Source organism: Schistocerca americana, chromosome 4, assembly GCF_021461395.2.
Source record: "Schistocerca americana isolate TAMUIC-IGC-003095 chromosome 4, iqSchAmer2.1, whole genome shotgun sequence".
NCBI classification, from domain to species: Eukaryota; Metazoa; Arthropoda; class Insecta; order Orthoptera; family Acrididae; genus Schistocerca; species Schistocerca americana.
Window position 1 is genome coordinate 215,170,175 of NC_060122.1, and position 25,512 is coordinate 215,195,686.

Genomic DNA, 25,512 nt, shown 5'->3' on the forward strand with positions numbered 1-25,512 from the left:
AATGAAGATGTACGTGTTTTCGTGTCGAGGAGGTGCTACCAACGATCGGCAGTAAGTATAACTAGTCCTGACAGTTTGTTTGGTTTTCGTAAGCGTTGGATCGTGAAGTTTTCGTTGTGCTAATTTTTGCTCCTGCGTTGTAACTTCTGGTGAAATGGAAGCAAGAAAAGGTATACCAATTTAATTACTGTATGGCTATTGTCAATAGATGCTTAAAATATGTTTAATAATCTTTAGTTTCATGCAGTTAAATGTTTGTTTTCGTATCTTTGTTTAGTGGCCTTACCTCCATAACCTAAACCATGTACCAGGGCCGGAATGAGGAAGTACTCCATTCTGCCCCGCTATTTTTTAAAAAAAGAGGTCGCTTTTATTAGGCTCCTAATCTATTTTTATTTCAATTTCAGATGGTTAGAGTACATAAGAGAAAAGCAAATAGGCAGTCATTGTCTGCTGAGGCCATGAACAATGCTGTGGAGGCAGTTAATTCTGGACATTGTGGATATTTCAAGGCTTCAAACCAATTTGACGTTCCCAAGACTACTCTGGAAAGATAAGTTAAAAAAAAGGGAAAACCTTGACTACAAAGTTGATAAAATGACTGGAAATTTTAGAAACGTTTTTACAGAAGAACAGGAACTTCAGCTAGTTAAGTACTTAAAAAGAATGGAGGTTAGGTTATTCGGCTTAACAGTCAAAGGCTTGCGTAACCTAACTTATCAATTGGCTATAAGAAATGGCATTGTTCTTAGATTTAAAAATAAAATTGCAGGCGAAGATTGGGCCAATGGGTTCCTTAAAAGACATTCTACTTTATCTGTTCGCAAACGCAAAGCAACATCTGGTGCAAGAGCCGTGGATTTTAATAAAGTAGCTGTCAATAGGTTTTTTTCGTTACTACCAAATGTAACTGAAAAACGCAAACTAATGGCTTCTCAAATATTTAATTGTGAAGAAACAAGCGTTTCGGTCAATCCCAAAAACCAATCAAAGATCATATCTTGCAAGGGGAAACGTCAAGTAGGATCGTTAACATCTGCAGAAAGGGGCGAAACTGTAACCTGCCTCATTTGTACGACAGCAAGCGGAGCTTACATGTCCCCAATGTTTATTTTTCCACTCAAGAAGAAGCAGAAAGAATTCGTTAGGACTGCCACCAGGAGGTTGAGCTGAGGTCCACAGCACCGGATGGATGACCACAGTCAGTCCTTGTATGGTTTCGAAAATTTGTGAGATTTTCTAAGGCATCAAAAGACATCCCTGTTCTTCTTATATTAGATGGCCGCTCAACACGTACCAATAACATTGACTTTATAGAATATGTGAGGGATAGTGGCGTTTCGTTGCTATGTGTACCACCACATTGTTCTCACAGACTTCAGCCGCTTGATGTTTCTTTTATGAAGTCGTTAAGTCTTCATTATAGTGATGAGCTTTGAAAATTACTACGAAGCAACCTAGGGAAAGTTGTTGTAACTCTCTTTCAAATTTCAACGCTTTTTGGTTCAGTTTTCATCAGAAGTGCAAAGGTGAAAACCGCTATTAAAGGTTTCGAAGCTACTGGAATATGGCCCACGGACCCATCGGTATTCACCGATGCAAATTTACTCCCGGCAGACACAACTGACATCGGACTTGATAAGCCGTCAGATAATGAGGTTTTCAACTTTGTACCCCGTTCTGCCCCTGATTCCCCTACCTGCTGTTAATTTATGAATGCAGCAAGGGTCAGAAATGCACTACCTCTTTCTACTATCTATTCTACATGTAAGTAATCAAGAGTGTACCTTTAATCGTAGTCTCGTTTTCTGGAACAGGCCGCAGGGGAAAATCTGTATCTACAGGACGGTTATAATTAAACCTGCCGACCTACTTGAGACAGTCCCATGAAAAACTATTCATCATAGGACAATGAAATTCTGTGGTAACATTAATGAAGGACATGCGGAAGAGAAATAACGAATAAACCACTGAGAGAATCACATTTTTTATTTCTACACGGGAGGGTAACATTTATTAATTGTGTACCATGCTTACGTTCCAGGTTACAAAACTTGCTGACTGTGACGACCACATGTATCTTCGACAGGTTGGAACCGCACTATAGATTGCTCTACTGCTGCCCGAAACATCTTTTCGAACAGTGGGCCGTGGAGTGTTGATGTGTCATGCACACCTCGTGCACTGCTTGAAGATAGCACGTTGTGTCCAGTGTTGTCAGACATGGCAAAAGTATCTTCTTCAACAATTTGTGCGGCAGTTGGCTGTAGGCCACTCTCTGAAGCTATTCCCAAATCACCAGTTAATTGTAACTCCTCAAAAAATTCAAATGACTCTTGAGCACTATGGGACTTAACATCTGAGGTCATCAGTCCCCTAGACTTAATACCACTTAAACCTAACTAACCTAAGGACATCACACACATCCATGCCCGAGGCACGATTCTAGCCTGCGTCCGTAGCAGCGGCGTGGTTCCGGACTGAAGCGCCCAGAACCGCTCGACCACAGCGGCCGGCTGTAACTCCTCAATTATGCGGAAAGAGGACGTCTCCGTATTTCTTTAATGTGCCGATACTCGCAAAGAGCAGCAGCACTGTTACTGTTGTTTTGATGAAACAGCTTTACGAGTAAAGTCCAGCTCACCTTGCCCTCACGCAATTTTTCGGTCGTCGTTCATACTGGATGCATAAGTGCTGTACGCCCTCAGGAAGGCCTTAGTCGACGAGTGAGATGGGCGTGAGGTTCAACGTCGCGACCACCTCGTGCATAGATTCCAATGACGACTGAAACGTCTGACAACCCAGTAGCAGGAGCTGGCATCGAGCGGATGAGGGAAGGACGGGGAAGGAAGTTGGCCGTGCCCTTTCAAAGGAATCTTTTTTGTAGGAAAATTATTGTAGTTTAATTTTGTACTGAGAAATATTTTTCTTTACACGCCGTGGTTTTTTAGTTATTCATGAAAAATTTTAAGAAGTGACCCCGACGCTCTGACCACAAGGTCAGGAATTTTAGTGTGTTGTTCATCGCACTCCTCCCTACCACTGCACAAAAATCTGCGACTACTAAAAAAAATGTTCAAATGTGTGTGAAATCTTATGGGACTTAACTGCTACGGTGATCAGTTCCTAAGATTACACACTACTTAACCTAAATTATCCTAAGGACAAACACAAACACACACACACACACACACCCATGCCCGAGGGAGGACTCGAACCTCGGCCGGGACCAGCCGCACAGTACATGACGCAGCGCCTAAGACCGCTCGGCTAATCCCGCGCAGCCACGACTACTCTACTTTTTTTCCCTTTTCCAAAGGCGACTGTGCCTTTCCTTGCTGCAATGTATTTTCTTTCTTCCAGACTCGTTTCGTCTTTTACTCCAAGGCATTTTCAGTGGCATTTAGAAATATACAGTTTTCTTTTTATATACGATATTTGTATATTGTAAAACAGCGTACATGACGCAGCGCCTAAGACCGCTCGGCTAATCCCGTGCAGCCACGACAACTCTATTTTTTTCCTTTTTCGAAAGGTGACTGTGCCTTTCCTTGCTGCAATGTATTTTCTTTCTTCCAGGCTCGTTTCGTCTTTTACTCCAAGGCATTTTCAGTGGCATCTAGAAATATACAGTTTTCTTTTTATATACGATATTTGTATATTGTAAAACAGCGTGTCTGTAAGTGGACAAAAGATGAAGCAATAGTGATGGCTTGAACACCAGTACTGTACACAAAAAATTGCTTTTCTGTCTACATTCATACATTTTTCCGATTTTGAGATGTCAAAAATTAAGATAAGGAAGTACGTCTGAATCCACTAGTATGTCGCCTGGTGGTAAGCCCACTGACATTTTGATAAAGTGTCCCGAAGTTTCAAACACTTTTAAATAACTCAATTTTTTTACGTTAAAGATAATTACAAAGGTTTCCTAACTGTCCCGCGAGTGAGTGTGTGTACAAAAAGGAAGATCACTGGTCAAGCGATTTCTTATTACTACTATTGGAACAAGATGTGTGTGGACTGTGTTACTGCTTACTTTAAATTAAATGGGAGCTACAGCGTCACTTTAATAAAAAGCTAAAAGCTTTACTGTAATTGTGTAGGAGTAACGTGCTCTTTCGGAAATTGAAATAACAAAGTATAATTTGAATATGTGTTTGTTTTCGTATACTGCTGTCATTGTTTACATAATTGAGAAGACCAACATGTCAGTGTAATCGTCATTATAATAGCCGAAGCGAAGGGTAAGTTTCTATCCTAGGCACATGAGAAGCTGGGCTTGCAAACTCATAGGTCTAGCCTAAAATTATTCATACTCCCCATAAAAGCTGTAGTGAAGTAAACACTCATCACAAGCAGCTCTCTTCTGCACTTAAAGATAGACTTTACTTTATTTAGCCGGCCGCTGTAGCCAAGCTGCTATATGCGCTTCTGCCTGGAACTGCGTGACCGCTACGGTCGCAGGTTCGAATCCTGCCTTTGGTATGGATGTGTGTGATGTCCTTAGGTTATCTAGGTTAAAGTAGTTCTAAGTTCTAGGGGACTGATGACAGATGTGAAGTCCCATAGTTCTCAGAGCCATTTGAACCTTTTTCTTTACTTTATTTAGATTCGCAAAATTTATTTAATCTTGGTACAAATTATTGACAACATCTTTTAGGCTAGTATTATTCTGCGGTTTCGGGTTCAATTTTCAAATTAAGACCTGTCCTCGCAGAGGCACAAGGACAGGATTATTGGCATGCAGACTGTCGCTTTCCCCTTGCTTCATTCTCGAGTGGAAAAGGGATGAGAATGACTACTAGGAATACAAGGTACCCTCCACCATGATGGCTTGTGGAGTAAGGATGTACATAGATGTAGAACTTTTGTTAGTAGTAAAACGTCCAGTTTGCCTATTATAGAAGAAGCACTCCTCTATTTCCTTCATCCTCAACCGACGTACTGGTTAATACAGTGTGCGGCAGAACAGACTAAGCAGTTTCTATCGGTTACCGCTGGGGTTGTGTTGGGGATAGGTAGTTGCATCTGGTTTGTCTTTCTTCAGTCGGTGACCCCATTTCAGTAGTCAGCATGGTCTGGACCGGAGTACATCGTGGTTTTGCCGTTCGCGCTTATTATGAAAACAACAGATCTGTGATCGGTACACAACGAGCTTTTCGGCGACATTTCAATATTCCACGCAGCAATGGCGTTCCTAATGCAAACACAATTCGGTCCTGGTTTCGGCAGTTGGAGGAAACTGGTAGCACACTAAGAATAGATACACGTGGCCGGCTCAGATCCATCAGAACGCCATAAAACGCGCAGCGGGTGAGAACATCAGCTCAACAATCGCCGCAACGTTCTCCTCGACGACATGCTGTTGCATCCTGAATTGCAGACCGCAGTTAAGGATTCTGCAATGCGATTTGAAGTTCCATCCCTTCAAAATTATGTATGGTGAAGAATTACGCCCAGCAGACTACGCCAACTGTCAAAATCTGTGTGAGCAGATCCCTGCGAATGCAGTTACTTCAGAGTAGCGGCAGGGCACATTTTAATCTTAATGGGTGCATGAAGAAGCAAAACGTTCGCTACTGGGCTGAAAATAACCCCCGAATTAGTCATAAGAGACCGCAACACTCTCCTAAAGTGACAGTGCGGTGTGCCATATCACAATTTGGCGTGGTAGGCCCTTACTTTTTTGAGGAGGAAGGAGTGACCGTGACAGTGACTTTCACACTTCATGTTTCAATGTTGAAAAATTTTGTGCAACCCACAGTGAACGAGATTGTTGAAGAAATTGGACAGGGGGGACTTGTGGTTCCGACAGGATGGAGCTACTGCTCACACAGCTCAAATTTCACTTGATGTTTTGAGAGCAATGTTTCCGGGACGCCACGGCTCTTTGAGGGATGATGTCGGGTGGCCTCCGCGGTCACCAGATTTGAGCATTTGTGACTACTTTCTTTGGAGATATCTGAAGGAAAAGGTTTTAAAAAACCCCCTCATGCCCTACCATAGTCAAAAGAGCGGAATATTGACGACGTGATGCCGTATCCTGCGATATGTGTGCAAAACCTGCTCGAAACTTCAGGGATCGTCTACAACAATGTATTGATGCTAGCGGCCGCCATCTTGAGGACATTATGTTCAAAACCAAATGAATGTAAAATTGTATATTGTACTAATTTAGAAAACAAAAAAAAATTTTTTTCTCAATACATCCAGATTTACTTTTTATTGCTCCTTAAAACTGCGTATTCGGTTCTGCCGCACTCTCTGTAAGCAGCCCAAGAGACGACCGCTATAGGCAGCAGTTTACAAAACAGAATAGCACACAAAAATGAAACTGATAGATGTGAAACTCTTTACTGATACGTTGACATTATTATAGTCGTACATGCTTCAGCCAGTGGAACTGTTTGGTTCCATCATCAGAGGGCTGCACTACAACTTTGTGTGTTCAGTTGGCTCTGCATAGCATGCCAGAGCTTGGAGCACTTTCCACCAAGCTTTGCTAGCTGTCATGCAGTGGACGCGCAATGTCAGTCCGTCACTTCAGTACATCAGCGAAGTAACAAGGGTGTTCAGTCGATGTTTGGCGTAGCTGATGTTCGTATGCTCATATGTTCAACGAGCTGGAAAATGCTCCTCTCGGACCAATCGTACCACACAAAAGGCGAATACACTTCTCTTTAAGTCTGAAGGAAAGTGGGGAACCAGCTGCTTCAAACCTTATTCCAATTTCCTCACCATTCATTGCCACTGTCTTCTTCTCTGCTAATTTCAGTCTCTGTCACGCTGTCATTGACCTCGCCCCATTCTTTTTCTCTTCCATTGCTACTCTCTTCCATCCGTTTACAGTCGGCAGTCTTCTCGTCAACCGCCGTAGACTCTTCTCCACACATGTCCTTGGAAATGGCTTGCTTGGTGTTCTAACCACTAGACCACTAACGTTACCTCGTGTGGATAGGGAATCAGGAGAAATTTTGTATGCTCTTCACTCATCCTTCTTGTTTCATTTCCTCTGTCCCTTCTCTCATGTACTCCCACTGCTATTATCACCATCCCTCTCTCTTTCTCTTTAACTGCCACTGTGTCTCACCGGCGATCACTGTCTCTTCTCTGTTTGGCTCCCAATGCTATTGTCTTCATCCGTCTGTATTTCTCTTTCATTGCCAATTTCTCCCATCATCGAGGTCTCCTTCTCTAGCACTGGCACTGTGTTCTCTCTCTCTTCCATCGTCATTGTCTCGCTACCCTCTTCCACCACGAGAAGCCTCGAACACGTTCGCGTACCGAAAGTTTTGATGAAGGAGAAAATTGAGGGCTGGCCGGGGCGGCCGAGCGGTTCTAGGCGCTACAGTCTGGAACCCCGCGACCGCTACGGTCGCAGGTTCGAATCCTGCCTCGGGCATGGATGTGTATGATGTCCTTAGGTTAGTTAGGTTTAAGTAGTTCTAAGTTATAGGAGAATGATGACCTCAGAAGTTAAGTCCCATAGTGCTCAGAGCCATTTGACCCATTTTTTTGAATATTGAGGCAGCTGGTTCCCGATTTTCTGTGAGACCCATATAAATGGAAGCATATTCCCTCTTTTTTGTACTTCATCAGGAGCATTTTTGCGCTGGTTCCCTTACTCTCCTTGTTACAACAGTGTGACTGTTATATAAAACCAGTTTTGTACGTCTGAAATTTTTGTCATTTTATTTACATACTTTGACAGATGTAGGCACTTCACTCATATAAAGAAAAAAGGTACACATAATACACTGAAGGGCCAAAGAAACCGTTATAAGCATGCATATTCAAATACATAGATATGTAAACAGGTAGAATACGGCGCTGCGGTCGGCAACGATTACATACGGCAACAAGTGTCTGGAGCAGTTGTTAGATAGCTTACTGCTGCTACAATGCCAGTTATCAAGATTTAAGTGCGTTCGAACGTGGTGTTATAGTCAGCGCACAAGTGATTGGACACAGCACCTCCGTGGTAGGGGTGAAGTGGGGATTTTCCCGTATTACCATTTCACGAGTGTACCGTGAATATCAGGAATCCGGTAAAACATCAAATCTCCAAAATCGCTGCCGCCGGAAAAAGATCCTGCAAGAGCGGGACCAACGACGACTGAAGAGTATCGTTCAACGTGAGAGAAGTGTAAACCTTCCGGAAATTGCTACAAATTTCAGTGTTGTACCATCAACAAGTGTCAGCGTGCGAATCATTCAATGAAACATTATCGATATGGACTTTCGGAGCCTCTCAACACCGACATTGGACTGTTGATGACTGGAAACATGTTGCCTGGTGGGACGAGTCTCGTTTCAAATGTATCGAGTGAATGGTGCATGAATACATGTACCCTGCATGTCAGCACGGGACTGTTCAAGCTGGTGGAGGCTCTGTAATGGTCTCGGGCGTGTACAGGTGGCGTGATAAGGCACCCCTGATACGTTTAGATATGACTCTGACAGGTAACACGTTCGTAAACATTGTGTCTGATCGCCTGCATCCATATATGTCCATTGTGCATTCCGATGGACTGGGGCAATTCCAACAGGACAATGCGCCTTCCCGCACGTTCAAAATTGCCATATGTGGCTCCAGGAACACTCTACTTCCGCTGGCCACCACACTCCTCAGATACGAATGTTATTGAGCACATTTGGGATGCCTTGCAATGTACTGTTCAGCAGACATTTCCACACCCTCATACTCTTACCGATTTATGGACAGCCCTGCAGGAGTCACGGTGTCAGTTGCCTCCAGGATTGCTTCAGACATTAGTCGAGTCCATGCCACGTACTGTTGGGGCACTTCAGCGTACTCGCGGAGGCCCTACACGATATTAAGGTGGTGTTCCAGTTTCTTTGGCTTTTCAGTCTATAAGGTTAACACACAATCGTATCACATCCTAGCAAACAGCTTTATATTACTTTGCGTAAAAATCCATACATTTTAATTCATACCTGCAGTATACAAAAAAAAAAAAAAAAAAAAATACCGTGGTTCACTTGCAGTTAAAAAGGATTTAGTATGACAAAATAACATTTTGCAATTTGCTGACGCCGTCAGGTGGCACGATGCAATAATTTCCAAGTTGCGACAGCCTGCACAAGCGTGGAGTGCCCATCACGCAGACACAGCGCGTCATAAAGCTAAATTGGTGACTAAAAATACAGGGTGTTTCAAAAAGAATACCACAACTTTAAAAGTGTGTGTTCAATGAAAGAAACATAATATAACCTTCTGTTATACATCATTACAAAGAGTATTTAAAAAGGTTTTTTTTTCACTCAAAAACAAGTTCAGAGATGTTCAATATGGCCCCCTCCAGACACTCGAGCAATATCAACCCGATACTCCAACTCGTTCCACACACTCTGTAGCATATCAGGCGTAACAGTTTGGATAGCTGCTGTTATTTCTCGTTTCAAATCATCAATGGTGGCTGGGAGAGGTGGCCGAAACACCATATCCTTAACATACCCCCATAAGAAAAAATCGCAGGGGGTAAGATCAGGGCTTCTTGGAGGCCAGTGATGAAGTGCTCTGTCACGGGCTGCCTGGCGGCCGATCCATCGCCTCGGGTAGTTGACGTTCAGGTTTCATAACTAACCTTTTTCGTAGGACTCTCCAAACAGTTGATTGTGGAATTTACAGCTCTCTGCTAGCTCTGCGAGTCGACTTTCCTGGGCTGCGAACAAATGCTTGCTGGATGCGTGCTACATTTTCATCACTCGTTCTCGGCCGTCCAGAACTTTTCCCTTTGCACAAACACCCATTCTCTGTAAACTGTTTATACCAACGTTTAATACACCACCTATCAGGAGGTTTAACACCATACTTCGTTCGAAATGCACGCTGAACAATTGTCGTAGATTCACTTCTGCCGTACTCAATAACACAAAAAGCTTTCTGTTGAGCGGTCGCCATCTTAGCATCAACTGACGCTGACGCCTAGTCAACAGCGCCTCAAGCGAACAAATGTACAACTAAATGAAACTTTATAGCTCCCTTAATTCGCCGACAGATAGTGCTTAGCTCTGCCTTTTGTCGTTGCAGAGTTTTAAATTCCTAAAGTTGTGGTATTCTTTTTGAATCACCCTGTATATTTTAGGGAACTCAGAAACCTTGCGATGATCCCAGACCTCTTGCCATGAGTTCACTACCTCAGTTGAAACTAAATTTTAGTCTCAGACCGGACACTACATGCTTCCTTCCGTGCATATGTACCGTGTTCGAAACCCGCCAGCGCTTAAATTTTGATTAATAATTAGCATCGGCGGCCGAAGACTTCTGACGTATGAAATCACCCTAATTCTGCCAAAGGCCTTGTCAAAGAGGGCGGAGGACTAGACAGAGGTTCAATACACTCTCTTGTCCTTCGGAAGGGAAACTGCCTCTAAGGGCGGAAGAATGAGCAATGATCAACAGCGTTAGGATGCAGAAGGCAATGGAAACCAGTGCATTAAAGACATATAATATGTATCCACAGGACATGTGGCCTTTAATTGGAAAAACTGTTATGATGATCCCTCAACAGGCAAAAGTTTCCGGAATAGTCCTCCACTTGAATCTCCGGGAGGGGACTACCAATGTGGAAGCGAACGTGAGAAAAAGACTGAATAACCAACGAAACGATAACGCTTTACAGTCAGGGTGTGGAATATCAGAGACTTGAACGTGGTAGGGAAGCTAGAAAATCTGAAAAGAGAAATGCAAAGACCCACTCTAGATATAGTATCTGTCAGAGAAGTGAAATGGAAAGAAGGCAAGGATGTCTCGTCTAATAAGTCTAGATTAATATCAAAAGCAGCAGAGAATAATGTGATTGGAGTGGGATACGATATGAATAAGGAGGTAGGGCAGAGTGTGTGTTACTGTGAACAGTTCAATGATAGAGTTGTTCTTGTTAGAATCGACAGCAAATCATCACCTACAACGGTTGTTCAGATATACATACTGACGTCGCAAAACGAAGAGCTAGAGTAAGTATGTGAGGACATTGAAAGGATAATACAGTACGTAAAGGGTGATGAAAACAAATACTCATGGGGGACTGGAATGCAGTCGTAGGGGAAGGAGTAGAAGAACGGCTACAGAAGAATGTGGCATGGAACTGGGAATGACAAACGAGGAGATAGACTAATTGAGTTCAGAAGTAACAGCGAGTAACAGCGAATTCTCTGTTCAATAATCACAAGCGGTGGAGGTATACTTGGAAAATGCAGGCTGATACGGGAAGATTTCAGTTAGATTCCATCGTGGTCAGACAGAGATTCCGATTCATATACAGGATTGTAAGGCGTACCCAGGAGCCGACATAGACTCAGATCACAATGTAGTAGTAGTAGTAGTAGTAGTAGTGAAGTTTAAGACATACGTCAAAAGAATCAATAAGCTAGGAAGAGGGATACGAAAGAATGAAGAGATACGTTTGAAGTTTTGTGAGGCTATAGATGGAACAATAAGTAGTAGCTCTGCAGGTAGTACAGTTGAGGAGAAGTGGCCACTTCTAAAAAGGGAAATAACGGAAGTTGGAAAAAAACATATGTACAAAAAGGCAACTGTGAAGAAATACTTTAGTTGATCGACGAAAGAAAGAAGAACAAAAATGTACAGGGAAATTCAGGAATACAGAAGTGCAACTCATTGAGGAATGAAATGGCTGCATGAAAAAGTGAAGAAATCGAAAAAAAATGATTGCCACGAGGACTGACTTCGCATATAGGAAAGTCAAAACAACCTTTGGTGACATTAAAAGCAAAGGTTGTAATGTTAAGAGTGCAACGAAAATTCTAAAATGCAGAGGAGAGTGTGGACAGGTGGAAAGGGTACGTTGAAGGTATTTATGAATCGGAAAATTTGTCTGATGTGGTATTTGAAGAAACGGGAGTCGATTTGTAAGACATAGTGGCTCGAGTTTTAGAATTTAAAAGAGCTATAGACGAATGTAGAAAATTAGGTGGACTGGTAAGGTAAGGAATGAGGAGGTTCTACGCAGAATCGGAGAGGGAAGGAATATGTGGAAAACACTGATAAGGAGAAGGGACAGGATGATAGAACATCTGCTAAGACATGAGGGAATGACTTCCATGGGACTAGAGGGAGCTGTAGAGGGCAAAAACTGTAGAGGAAGACAGAGATTGGAATACGTCAAGCAAATAATTGAGGACGTAGGTTGCAAGTGCTACTCTGAGATGAAGAGGTTAGCACAGGAAAGAAATTCGTGGCGGGCCGCACCAAACCAGTCAGTAGACTGATGACCAAAAAAAAAAAAATGGCGGACTTGAGATCAAATAAAGCAGAAGGGATGGATAACATTCCATCAGAATTTCTAAAATCATTGTGGGAAGTGCAACAAAATGACTATTCCCGTTAGTTTCTGGAATGTATGAGTATGGCAACATAGCATCTGACTTTCAGAAAAATACCGTCCACACAAATCCAAAGACTGCAAGAGCTGACAAGTGCGAGAATTATCGAACAATCAGCTTAACAGCACATGCATCAAAGGTGTTTACAAGAATAATATACAGATGAATGGAAAAGAAAATTGAGGATGAGTTAAATGACGATCATATTCTCTTTAGGAAAGGTAGAGGCCCCAGAGAGGCAATTCTGACGTTGCAGTTTGCACTGGAAGCAAGACTAAAGAAAAATCAAGGTACGTTCATTGGATTCGGCAACCTGGAAAAGCGTTCGACGGTGTCAAATGGTGCATGATGTTCGACATTCCGAGGAAAGCCGGGGTAATCTATAGAGAGAGATGGGTAAAATGCAACATGAACAAAAGCCAAGAGGGAATAAAAAGAGTGGAAGACCAAGAATGCCGGGCGGAGTGGCCGTGCGGTTCTAGGCGCTACAGCCTGGAACCGTGCGACCGCTGCGGTCGCAGGTTCGAATCCTGCCTCGGGCATGGATGTGTGTGATGTCCTTAGTTTAGTTAGGTTTAATTAGTTCTAAGTTCTAGGCGACTGATGACCTCAGACGTTAAGTCGCTTAGTGCTCAGAGCCATTTTTGAAGACCAAGAACGAAGTGCTCAGATGATAAAGGGTGTAAGACAGCGATATAGACTTTTGCCCATAATGTTCAATCTAAATACCGAAGAATCAGTAATGGAAATAAAAGAAAGGTTCAGGAGTGGAATTAGTATTCGAAGTGAAAGGATATCAATGATACGATTCGCTGATGACAGTACTACCCTCGGCAGAAGAGAAGAAAAATTACATGATCTGCTGAATGAGGTGAACAGTCTGACGAGTACAGTGTGTAGATTGAGAGTAAATGGGAGAAAGGCGAAAGTAAAGAAAAATCAAGGCACGTTCGTTGGATGAAAAGAAATGAGAACGGCGAGAAAACTAACATCAGGATTGATGGTCACGAAAAAGATGAAGTTGGAATTCTGCTACCTAGCCAGCAAAATAACCAGTGACTTATCGAGGAGGACATAAAAAGTAGACTAGCACTGGAAAAAAGGGCTTTCCTGGCCAAGTGAAGTATGTTAGTATCAAACATAGGCCTTGGTTTGATGAACAGATTTTTGGGAACGTACGTTCGGAGCACAGCCTTGTATGGGAACATGGGCTGTGGAAAACCGGAACAAAAGAGACTCGAACCATTTGAGATGTGGTGCTACAAACAAATGTTGAAAATTAGGTGGACTGATAACGTAAAGAATGTGGTGCTGAGCAGAATCAGAGACGAAAGGAACATGTAGAAAACCCAGAGGAGGAGAAGGGACAGGATGACAGGACATCTGTTAAGTCGTATGTCGTTAAAAGTATACAATTTTAATTAGTTCTGTCAAAATGTATTTACTGGCAGAGCCTATTCGAATTTGTGAGGGTCGATATACTAGCCGAGTACTATTATCTGATAACGGTAACTGTGATTTTACGAAATATTGGAGGGTTTATCACCAGCCTGTCTCCATCTTCATTTCAAATTTCAGATTGTGTAATTGAACTGCAAAAGAAAAGATAGCCAGGAAAGCGGCAGCTCGTGTCAGGTGCTTAGAGTTGACCGACATGGGTAACTTTTCGTGTCAATATTGCTCCTTTCATAGCTAATAACTGTGTACAGCTTCCCTAAACTTACTTTGTGAGGTGCCGCGGCTAATAATGCGTTGGTGCATAAGTTCGTAGCATTTTTGTTTTGCGTGTTGGCATTCCGGCTGCTATGGGTTTATTTGTCAACTGCCATTTTCTTTTATTTGTCATCTACTGTTGCTGTTTGAGTTTACAAATTGTTACTTTGTCATTTGTATATAGTGAGTGGAGCGGTGGACACTAGTGGGCAAGTTGAAACATTTATCGGATATTCTTCTGTTTGGGTAATTTTTGAGAATATATCTCAAGGAGAACAGAGGCTGGATTTGAGTACTTTAAAATGAACATAAACAGTATCGACAGCAAAAAAAAAAACAAATTTATCTTTGCGATTATCATTTTCGGTCAGTTTTTGACCATATTCAGACCTGATACGGAATTTGGGCTTGAAATCAATTCTCCATCCCATTATTCACCTAATCTTGCGCACCCATTCACCTTTTCCATTCTCGAGCGAACAGTCTTCAGGCAGTTTCTTTTCCGGGTGAAAATGCGCTCCGAACATTTGCCGATGGTTTCTTCGCCATAAAACCATGGATTTCTACAGTTGCGGAATCGAAAAGTTACTCCAGATTTGGCAGGCTGTTGCAAATATTGACGGAAAATATATTATTCATGACTCAAACCTCTGTGATATGTATCTCTTGTAGTTATTAAACTTACGGAAAAACGCTGCGAACTTATGCACACGCCTAATAGGTGAGGTTAATGATGGTTATGTTACACGCTGCTATGTGCAGGGATCATCAAAAACGTACAAACGCTCTCCGTTGTTCACAGTATCACCTGATCAGTCTCCGATAGAAAATATGTGAAACGAAATTGGAAACGCTCCACTGCACGTGTCTCAGTTGAGGAATATTGTAGTAGTATGTGTGGCTATGTAAGCTGCCTGACTAGGAATCCAGAACCATACACACAGGGAAATTTCTGGCCAATTCTAACGGAGAGGACTTTTCACCTACCGGGAACAATAAGGTGTAGTTGCACGACGCAATATGTATCAGCGCTGCTCTCTCAAAGTGTTATCATTTCGAATTATTCTTCGTCGTATCTCTCACTCAGCTTGGAAACAATGCTCATGGTGCGAGTGCTTTATTATCTCCTGACTGCCCAGATATCCATTTTGCCAGTCTTCGACAAGAAACGAGAACAAAAAAATTAAATATATTTGCAGTGTAATATCGAAAAAAATCGATATTTTCGTGAAAACTCATTTTAGATTATGAAACAGTCGTACAAAGAAACAGGAGTTGTATACAAATGTGTAAGTACAGTATACCGGTTTCTGTACGGTTACACCTGCTTCGCGTGTGTAGAACTCGAATTTTTAAACGTCACTATGGCAACTCCTTTTCGCCTGCACCCATTGCTTCGCAGCTGAAAGCTGCCAAAAGCATTGCCAGCTGTAGGGATTTTTTAAAGTTGACTCGACTGTAGGCGTGTATTAGTAGTAAAGAAAAAATGTTTTCAACCTTCATGCATGATGTGGAAGTTTCTCACGCAGCTTAGTGTTTATCACGCCATATCTCCTGCCCTACGTGTCATACAATAATATAATTTCGTAGATTCATTCAGCGGCAAATGTGGATAATTCGAGAATGAAATTGTCGCTCTGCAGCAGACCGTGTGGTGATATTTTTGTGTAGATACTGTCTGAAAAATTTATTGTGAATAGAGCTAGTAGTAAATAAGCAACGAATTTAAGCGTCTTACATAAGGCGGCCAATTTTCAGGCGCATCAGTGTTTATGAAATGACATATCATATGTGTGGTACCATGATATAACTTCTTATGTGCATTTAGTGGTCTATTTGAATACTGTCTGTGAAATTTATTGCGAATAGAATTAGTAGCACAGAATTAATAAATTTCATCGTCAACGCTGAACTATGAGAGGCATGTGATTCTTAACCGAATAACGATTGTTATGTGACAGTAAGGGATATGTGTACCAAGTGTGGTTAAAATCACTGCAGTGGTTTATAGCGAGATGTGGTACATACACAAACACATAAATCCATTTTTATAATAAAATAATAATTAAATCAAGACCCTAAGCTGTCGACAGGCTTGATATATATCAACGGGGACAGCTGAAAATGTGTACCCCGACAGGGACTCGAACCCGGGATCTCCTGCTTACATGACAGATGCTCTATCCATCTTTTTTTTCTTGACATAGTTCGTTGTATCTCTTCCTGGTGGACGTCCCCTGACACCCGTTGAAGTTCTTAGTTGATCCATTTACTTAATTTTTGTTACAGAACGCAGCTAACCCTCTGACCGAACACACTGAGCTACCGTGCCGGCATCCATTTGAGCCACAGAGGGCACAGAGGATAGTGCGACTGCAGAGATTTATCCCTTGCACGCTCCCCGTGAGACCCACATTCCCAACTTAATGTTCACACACCACATGCGTAGTGGCCCTGCCCATTACACTCACTACTCGCGGCAGATAATCTTACCGATTCCCGTAAGAGTTCGGGCAATGTGTGTGCATCCGCACAGAAGGTCAATGGCCGGTTAGCCTTAACTGTAAGAAGATGGTATCTGTTCTCTCGCACATGTCGGAAATGTGGGTCTCACGGGGACTGTGCAAGGGATAAATCCCAGCAGTTGCAATATCCTCTGTGCCCTCGGTGGCTCAGATGGATGGAGCGTCTCCCATGTAAGCAGGAGATCCCGGGTTCGATTCGCGGTCGGGGCACACATTTTCAACCGTCCCCATTGATGTAACATCACCGCCTGTCGACAGCTTGATTTAATTATCGTTTCATTCCAAGGGAGCTGCATGGTCACCGATGGTATCTATTCTTTTGGACAGATACCATCTTATATAGTTAAGGCTAACTGGCCATTGACCTTCTTCTGTGCTGGATGTGCACGCATTGCCCGAACTGTTACGGGCCTCGGTAACATTGTCTGCCGCGAGTAATGAGTGTAACTTGCAGGGGCACTACGAATGTAGTGTGTGGACATTAAGTTGGGAATGTGGGTCTCATGGGGAGCGTGCAAGGGATAAATCCCAGCAGTCGCACTATCCTCTGTGTCCTCGGTGGCTCACTTGGATAGTGTGTCTGCCATGTAAGCAGGAGATCCCGTGTTCGAGTCCTGGTCGGGGCACACATTTTCAGATGTCCCCATTGATGTATAGCAATGCGTGTCGACAGCTTAGGGTCTTGATTTAATTATCATTTCATTCTAAGAGAGCAGCATGGTCACTGATGGTAGCTGTTCTTTCGGACACCATATTCACACATTTTTATAATATGTATGGATTTGCGTGTTCCCTCAACGGCAGTTTCTCCAGTGAATAGTCAAGCATTTTACATACATGTGGCAAGGGTACACCCTGTAAAAGGCGATGGCTTTTCTGAGTAGTTCTGGCATGCCGCAGTACCTGCTGACCTCCTCCAGGCTGTGCAGGTAGTCGATGGCTTCCGACGCGTTCTGGACTCGTTTCACGGCTGCTACGTTCAGAGCCTTCGGACCAGGACGCAGGTTCTGGTAGATGTTCTGTAGCCTCAGCAGACCTGAAAACAGGAGAACGATTCAGTTGTAGACTAGTAAATGTTACTGACAACTGATGTTCCTAGGGTATCCAACAGCAAACATGACATAATAAAATAATGAGGGAGAACGTTTACTTCAGCGGCTTCTGTATAATCGTCGCTGCTCTTGTTTTAGCTCAGCTTCACGGTTGACCGTAAACGACTGAGCAGACTATGTTCCAGGCAATTCCCAGACAGAACATCCTAAGGTAGTTCCCGTGAATCGAACGTGGAACTTCAGTAGCCGTAGCTAATCGCTTAGTAATAAAGAGGCTTTAGCTTGCAAATAAATTGGCTTATAAATAGTTCACAAATAGCAGACACAGGCGGTTTTATTTTTCTTGTAATATGTTTTATTCTTCTCATCAAGGCTAGAGTAAGCTATTCGAGATGTAACCAATTGTAAAACCAAGTTCTCATCTTTATTTATTTTTTATCCAAATATCAGGCGGGCTGGTTGACGGGTGGAGTGAATGCCAAATTGGATGGAATCCAGTACAGGGGATTTTCAGTTTTAGCATTTGCCTCACAATCGAAGAGAACCTTCTGCAATCCTTGATCAGAAATAGAGGACAGAGATACTGTTATTTCTGCGACAGTAAGGTCCAGACAGAAAATTGAAACCTAGAATGTGCTTGGATTCTGTTTTTGTTTGCAACGGAAGTCGATGACCTGCTCACCTTTAACTGAACCATGAAGCAGCGGTACCTCGGAATTATTTATTGGAATGTTCTAAAATGCGCGTGAAGTGATCCACGAAAAGAAAATAGAAATCCTAATGTGAATTCATGATCATGTTCATCATCATCATCAGCCAATTCGAGTACTTGGTGATGCGGCCTATTTGACGAGCAAATTAGGACCCCTACAGATTCTTCCATTTGTGCCGATCTTGGGCTTCCCGTTGTAAGTTCAGTCCAGCTGTCTTTCAGCACCATCTGTCCGGTGGCCTCCCCCTTAATCTTTTTTGGTTAACTGGGCACCAATCTAGTACATATTTTGACCACTCACCATCTTTTCACCGAGCGACTTCCTTTACAACACGGATGTTAGTGCCAAAAGTCTGGTACAGTGTTATTCCATAGCGTTAAAATCGGACAAATAGTGAACTGCAGCCACCGACGTAAATGTCTGTAGTAAATAGGTGAGCAGCTTTTATTCACGGTGGGCATACCGTTTGACCTACATACTCCTTTCCGATGTGACGGGGGATATACACACATCAAAATAAATAAAAATATGCGTGTGAAATCTTATGAGACTTAAGTGCTAAAGTCATCAGTCCCTAAGCTTACACACTACTTAACCTAAATTATCCTAAGGACGAACACACACATCCATGCCCGAGGGAGGGCTCGAACCTCCGCCGGGACCAGACGCACAGACCATGACTGCATTCCCCCAGACCGCTCGGCTAATCCCGCGCGGCTACACACACAAAAAAAAGTTTTACATCACCCCGGTTCCCTGAACTCTTAAAGACAGACGTTGACTGTGGATATTGTATCAAAGACACAGTCCGTTTGACTGTTCAAAGGTATCACTAAACCCGCCCAAAGATGTAAACAACGATGCATGAGCAGCTCCTATTAGACGGAGGAGGCCCAATAGCCGATCATTTCCAGTCATTCCACCAGGAAGGAGGTACACGGCTTGTGTTATCTGTAGTTCAACCATGCCTAGACGGTCAAACCCGCAGTTCGATCGCATCCGTTGTTAATTTGTGCCAGGAAGCGCTCTCATCAAGGGAAGTGCCCAGGCGTCTCGGAGTGAACCAAAGCGATGTTGTTTTGACATGGAGAACATAAATACAGACGAAACTGTCGACGACATGCCCCTCTCAGGCCGTCCAAGGGCCACTACTACAGTGGATGACCGCTACCTACGGATTATGGCTCGGAGGAACACTTACAGCAACGCTACCATGTTGAATAATGCTTTCAGTGCAGCCACAGGATGTGGTTTTACGACTCAAACTGTGCGCAATAGGCTGGAAGACGCGCAACTTCACACCTGACGTCCATGACGAGGTCCATCTTTGCAACCACGACACCATGCAGCGCGGTACAGACGGGCCCAAAAACATGCCGAATGGACCGCTCAGAATTGGCATCACGTTCTCTTCAGCGATGAGTGTCGCGTATGCCTTCAACCAGACATTAGTCCGAGACATGTTTGGAGGCAAACCGTCAGGCTGAACGCCTTAGAAACACTGTCCAGCGAGTGCAGGAAGGTGGAGGTTCCCTGCTCTTTTGGGCTGGCGTAATGTGGGCCGCTGGTGGTCATGGAAGGTGCCGTAACAGCTGTACGATACATGAATGCCATCCACCGACTGATAGTGCAACCGTATCGGCATCATACTGGCGATGCATTCGTCTTCATGGACGACAACTCGCGCCCTCATCATGCACATCTTGTGAATGACTTCCTTCAGAATAACGACACCGCTCGACTAGAGTGGCCAGCGTGTTCTCCAGACATGAACGCTATCGAACGTGCCTGGGATAGATTGAAAAAGTCTGTTCAAGGACGACGTGACTCACTCAGAGGGATCTACGTTGAATCGCCGTTCAGGAGTGAGACAATGTGGACCAACAGTACCTTGATGAACTTGTGGATAGTGTGCCACGACGAATACAGGCATGCATCAATGCAAGAGGAATTGCTGCTGTGTATTATAGGTACTGATGTGTACTGCAATCTGGACCACCACCTCTATAGGTCCCGCTGTATGGTGGTACAACATGCAATGTGTAGTTTTCAAGAGCAATAAAAAGACCGTAAATGATGTTTATGTTGATCTCTATTGCAATCTGCTGTACAGGTTCCGGAATTCTCGGAACCGAGATGATGAAAAACTTTTTTTGATGTGTGTAGTACACCAAAACTCTATTTATGCTATATCGTCTCATTCGTGTGCTAGTTCTAGTCCAGGATCATTCCAATAATTCGATAGAAGGGCAACGTACGGGATAGAGTCTGCGGTCACTTCTTTATCCTGTTCTTCTTCTCTCTCTGTCGTAGTGTTGTAGCGGAGCATAGGACTCGTCGGTTCTGTTATTCTGCATAGCCATCCTCTCTTCTGGTAGATGGTTACAGATGGTCTGTTTCTCATGGGAGTTGTTCTATGTCCGAGAGATTATGAGCCCTGTGTACAAGTGTCTTGAGCACTCTGTTCCTCTCTGCCGGGTGGTGGCAGCTGTCAAAAAAAATTGTTCAAATGGCTCTAAGCACTATGGGACTCAACTGCTGAGGTCATTAGTCCCCTAGAACTTAGAACTAGTTAAACCTAACTAACCTAAGGACATCACAAACATCCACGCCCGAGGCAGGATTCGAACATGCGAACGTAGCGGTCTTGCGGTTCCACACTGCAGCGCCTTTAACCGCACGGCCACGTCGGCCGGCGTGGCAGCTGTCCGTGTACAGGTATAAGTCCGTGTGTTTCTCTTACAATAAACTCTGTGGCTCGAAATGTCATATGCTCTTGTTTCAAGCAGAACATTCAGTAAGGGGATTGCTCCAACATCCTCTACCTCCGCCGTAACTTAGATGATGTTGGGATGTCTCGAATCCATATGTGTGATCAACTCATTGTGTCCAAATAAAGACTGGCTCACCCAGGTAACGGAAAAAGCAAGTGTGTTTGCTCATTGCTAAATGTAGGGCTCCCTTCTCTAAATGCTCCATGTAAAAGTTTGCGACTACTAGCGAGAATTGACTGCCTATGGCAACTCCTTCTACAAGTACAAAGTTCCATGGACCAAGGGCTACGTCACTCGCACGCCTCCAGGATGTCAGATCGTCAGCGCACTTATTGGTGGAGACATGGCTGCTCTCCGCAATATTTTGTCCGTTCGATACCGCGTACCGGCCATTCGCCAGTAGATCGTTCTGTCAATAAAAATGCCGCGAGAAGCTAATGTTTTGCATAAATTACTAAGGCAGATTTAAATACGTGGTCTACGTAGTTACAGCACAGATTAGAACGAGATGCCAAAAGAGTTTTGCTGGGGCTGAAAGATAGCCGTGGCACGCCATTATTGGCGGGATGTTGAATAGACGAGTAGTAGCGTATAGATAATGCATTACGTCGGGCGTGGCATTGCTAGAGGTTATTCTGAGACAAAAATTAACTAGTAATATGTTACATTGTTAACGCAGCCACCAAAGGTCAATGTATGGTCCGCCCATTCTCCGCAATACAGGACGCATGCTCAACCGAAGTAACACATCTAAGGGAAAAATTAAAACAAGAAGGCTATAAGGAAACTTTGATGACTTCCAAAGACATGAAAAGTCGTATAACAAGAGCTAATGATATGATAAATACGAGTGGAATATATTGCGTACGTCAGTGGTCAAAGTCAACATTTTCGGTGGTTGATATTATTGTTCTGTGCTTCCTTAGATTTGGTACAGCAGGCCTAACGTTTATGAGAGCTGCTATCGTGACGCCGAGACAGTGGTCATTACAATTTCATCAAATTTCACCCACGTTATGTCCTCTTAAACTAATGCCTGAAAAGTAAACAGTTAAAAAAATGTGTAAATCAGCTGCCATAAACCTTATAATTGCTTGCGTCGCCACAGAATTGTCCGTTAAAAATTAACGGAAATAGCACCTCGAAATATGTACCTCTCTGGATACGTAAGGAGTAGTGAAATGGAAGTAATATAGATGGAAAAAGATAAGTGTTGTGTACATAGTTCCGTGTAGTCAGCACGTACACGACTTTCCCAATAGAGTGCGCCCCGCTAAGCACAACAGCGCAGGCGCAGCGCTCGTCCATCTCCGCACTACGAGATGGCGCTGTCTTAGAGACGGACCAAATTCTGCTTCCACCGATCCACATATTAATATATAACGCAGCCAATGAGACTGCTGCTAACGTAGAACCTTTTCTCCTCGCGGATCACACTCGCGCAGTGATACCTGAAAGCGCGAGGTATTATAACGAGTGTACAGACCTCCGATTAGTCAGTCTGCATTAGTCTATAGTCAAGTTACAGTCTGCGCCTAGTAAGATTATATTCCTGTACATAGGCATGAAGATAAATGAATAGACACTTTGTCAAGTATCAGAGATATGTGAGAATAAGATTAATGTACCAAGACCAAAGGAACTTCAGATTGTCAATTGTAAACAGCATCCAGAATCAAGTTACGTAATATCTGTGATTTTTATTATTTTAATAAATGTGTGTGAAAATTAATCAAGTTCTGTTTAAAGTTGGTCACCGTCAATCTGCTACTCTAAGCGTGCAAGTGGCATTTCTATCGTCTGACCTAACGGCAGAAGGTAAACACGCCACGATAAGACCACGAGACATATTGCTGACACTCGCCTACTTCGTTAGAGCGACAAGTCAAATAATCTGATGGTGTGTGTACCGAAGGTCTTACAGTACGCACACCACAATAAGTATTATGTTCATTACTTCAAAAATTATCACCATGGATGTTAATACAGTGACTCCATTGTGAAACGAGATGGTCAGTGCCTTAATGAAAAAATGTTTTCATTTGCCTACTGTAGAATGGTTGTATCCAGGCGTGCACATCTTCGTCCGAAGCAAATTGACGGCCACGAATATCGTTCTTAAGGGCTCCCAAACTAGTGAAATCGTATGGCGAGAGATCAGGGTTGTATGGAGAATGTGTAAGGGGGTCCCACATGTTACAAATGTTGTCTCGGCTACGCAGCAGAAGTTTTGCTGGGGAGCCGTTATACATGTTCCATACAGTCACGATCTCTCCCCACAGGAATTCCATACTTTTGGGGACCCGAAGAGAAACATTCGTGGCCGCTGATAAGCTTCGAACGAAGAGGTACACATCCGGATACAATCTTGGTTGCGTATGCAGCCACAAACAGATTTCCACAAAGTAATTGACCGTGTTGTCTCACAGTGGGATAAATATACTTACAGATAAGGTGATTACTTTCGAAATAATAAAATGTTGCTTACATGATCAGTCTTGGCTAACACGTGGTATGCATTCCGGCATTGGTCCATGGCCCAATTGTAGAACCTTTAGTATCACGCCAAATAAAAATCAAAAAATCAGAATACAAATATATATACCGGGTGACACAGAACTTCACTGATAATATTTCAAAAGTTGTTAAGGGATATTTTTCGAGTATTTAGGTACACAGGGGCTAGGCAAAATAATGTGAACACCTGTACTACTTGGGAATAGTTTATTATTAAGGGGTCGGACACCGATTTGTCAGTAATATAGCAGCGATTATGTTCCGAATAGAGGCATATAATGACTGTATAGTCTCCAACGGAATGTTATGCCACTCTTCGATCAGAACCTCTTCTAACTCCTGTAGTGACGGGAGAGGGGTAAATCTGCTCTGGAGTCTGTGCCCCAATACCGACCACAATGGCTCAATATTGATGAAGTCCGGGGACTGTTTTACGCAGAGAATACGCTGCTCTTCAGTTGCATGCTCCTCGTACCACGATTTCACAGTCCTGGCTGTGAGAATGGGTGCATTATCGTACTAAAATATGGCACCATAGTTGGGAAACATCTGAATCACCTAATATGTTCACATAATCATTGGCTGTAACACGGCCTTTGAGAGTAATGATGGGACCAGCAGAATACCATGATATATCTACCCACACCATCACACTTCCACCTCCATGCTTAACCGTTGGACTCAAGCAATCAGGATCGTAAGCTTCTTTCGGCGTTCTCCAGACGTAACCTCGGCCCGATGTTGGGAATAACGAGAACGTTAAGTCGTCGGACTAATAGAAGTGTTTCCACTGATCAGCCGTCCTGGATTTATGCTTCTGACACCATGTTTTAAGCTTCTTTGCGTTGATTGTCTCCGTGATTTCGATAGGAGCTCGTCCACGAATATTTGCTTTATGGAGTTCTGAGTGACCAGTATCGATAGATACGGGGTCTCGAAGACGGCTATTGAGCTCCTCAGTCACTTTAGCCGCCGTTGTTTTGTGTTGTTTTGACACACTTCGTATTAGCGTACGACGATCTCTGTCATTCAGTTTTGATTTGCGCCAACATTATGTTTACACGATGATGTCTTTCCATGTTTTATGTAGGCTGTCATGACTGTTGAACTACAGCGACTAATCTTAATATTCGGACACTAAGAGATTTTCACTTTGCTGCATCATGACTGTATTCTGAATAAAAAAAATATATCCAGGTATTATATGAAGGTAGATGTCTAGTAAATAATAGTATGAATGACGTTTACACAACGTATAACACTTGTTAAATAATACGATTGAAATAAAGCACTCTTCGATGGTCCCGTTACTTTAATATCCGGACTGATGGCAGTGCCACACTTGTTTTCACCGTTCACACCGAGGTAAATACTTAGTCAGACGGCAAGTGTATGTTTACAAGCGCGGTCGTCTGTCCAGACGCTACGATGCCACGCAAAGCTAATACTAGTTTTGAGATACGACAAAAAATGTTTCAAATGGTTCTGAGCACTATGGGACTTAACTTCTGAGGTCATCAGTCCCCTAGAACTTAGAACTAATTAAACCTAACTAACCTAAGGACATCACACACATCCATGCCCGAGGCAGGATTCGAACCTGCGACCGTAGCGGTCGCGCGGTTCCAGACTGAAGCGCCTAGAACCGCTCGGCCACTCCGTGAGATACGACAGCCTGCGATTTTTCACAGCTCTAAAGGTAAATCACAAATAACAAATTACTGCCACGCTCGACATAAGTAAGAGTACTGTGACAGATATCGTCAGACGACGCAAAAAATGAGGACCGTATCGACTCTATACCGCAAAAGGGCCAGCCACCGAAACTGGATGCACGTGATAAGAG

General features: G+C 43.3%; 1 protein-coding gene across 1 annotated transcript in view; it reads right to left on the bottom strand.

The window, feature by feature from the left end:
• Positions 1–25,512, bottom strand: part of LOC124612850 (glutamate receptor 1-like) — a 502,148-nt gene that overhangs the window by 156,154 nt on the left and 320,482 nt on the right. Inside the window, exon 5 of the mRNA XM_047141279.1 lies at positions 17,514–17,646. Coding sequence (XP_046997235.1) covers positions 17,514–17,646 — 133 coding nt within the window. The remainder of the gene's footprint in view (positions 1–17,513; positions 17,647–25,512) is intronic.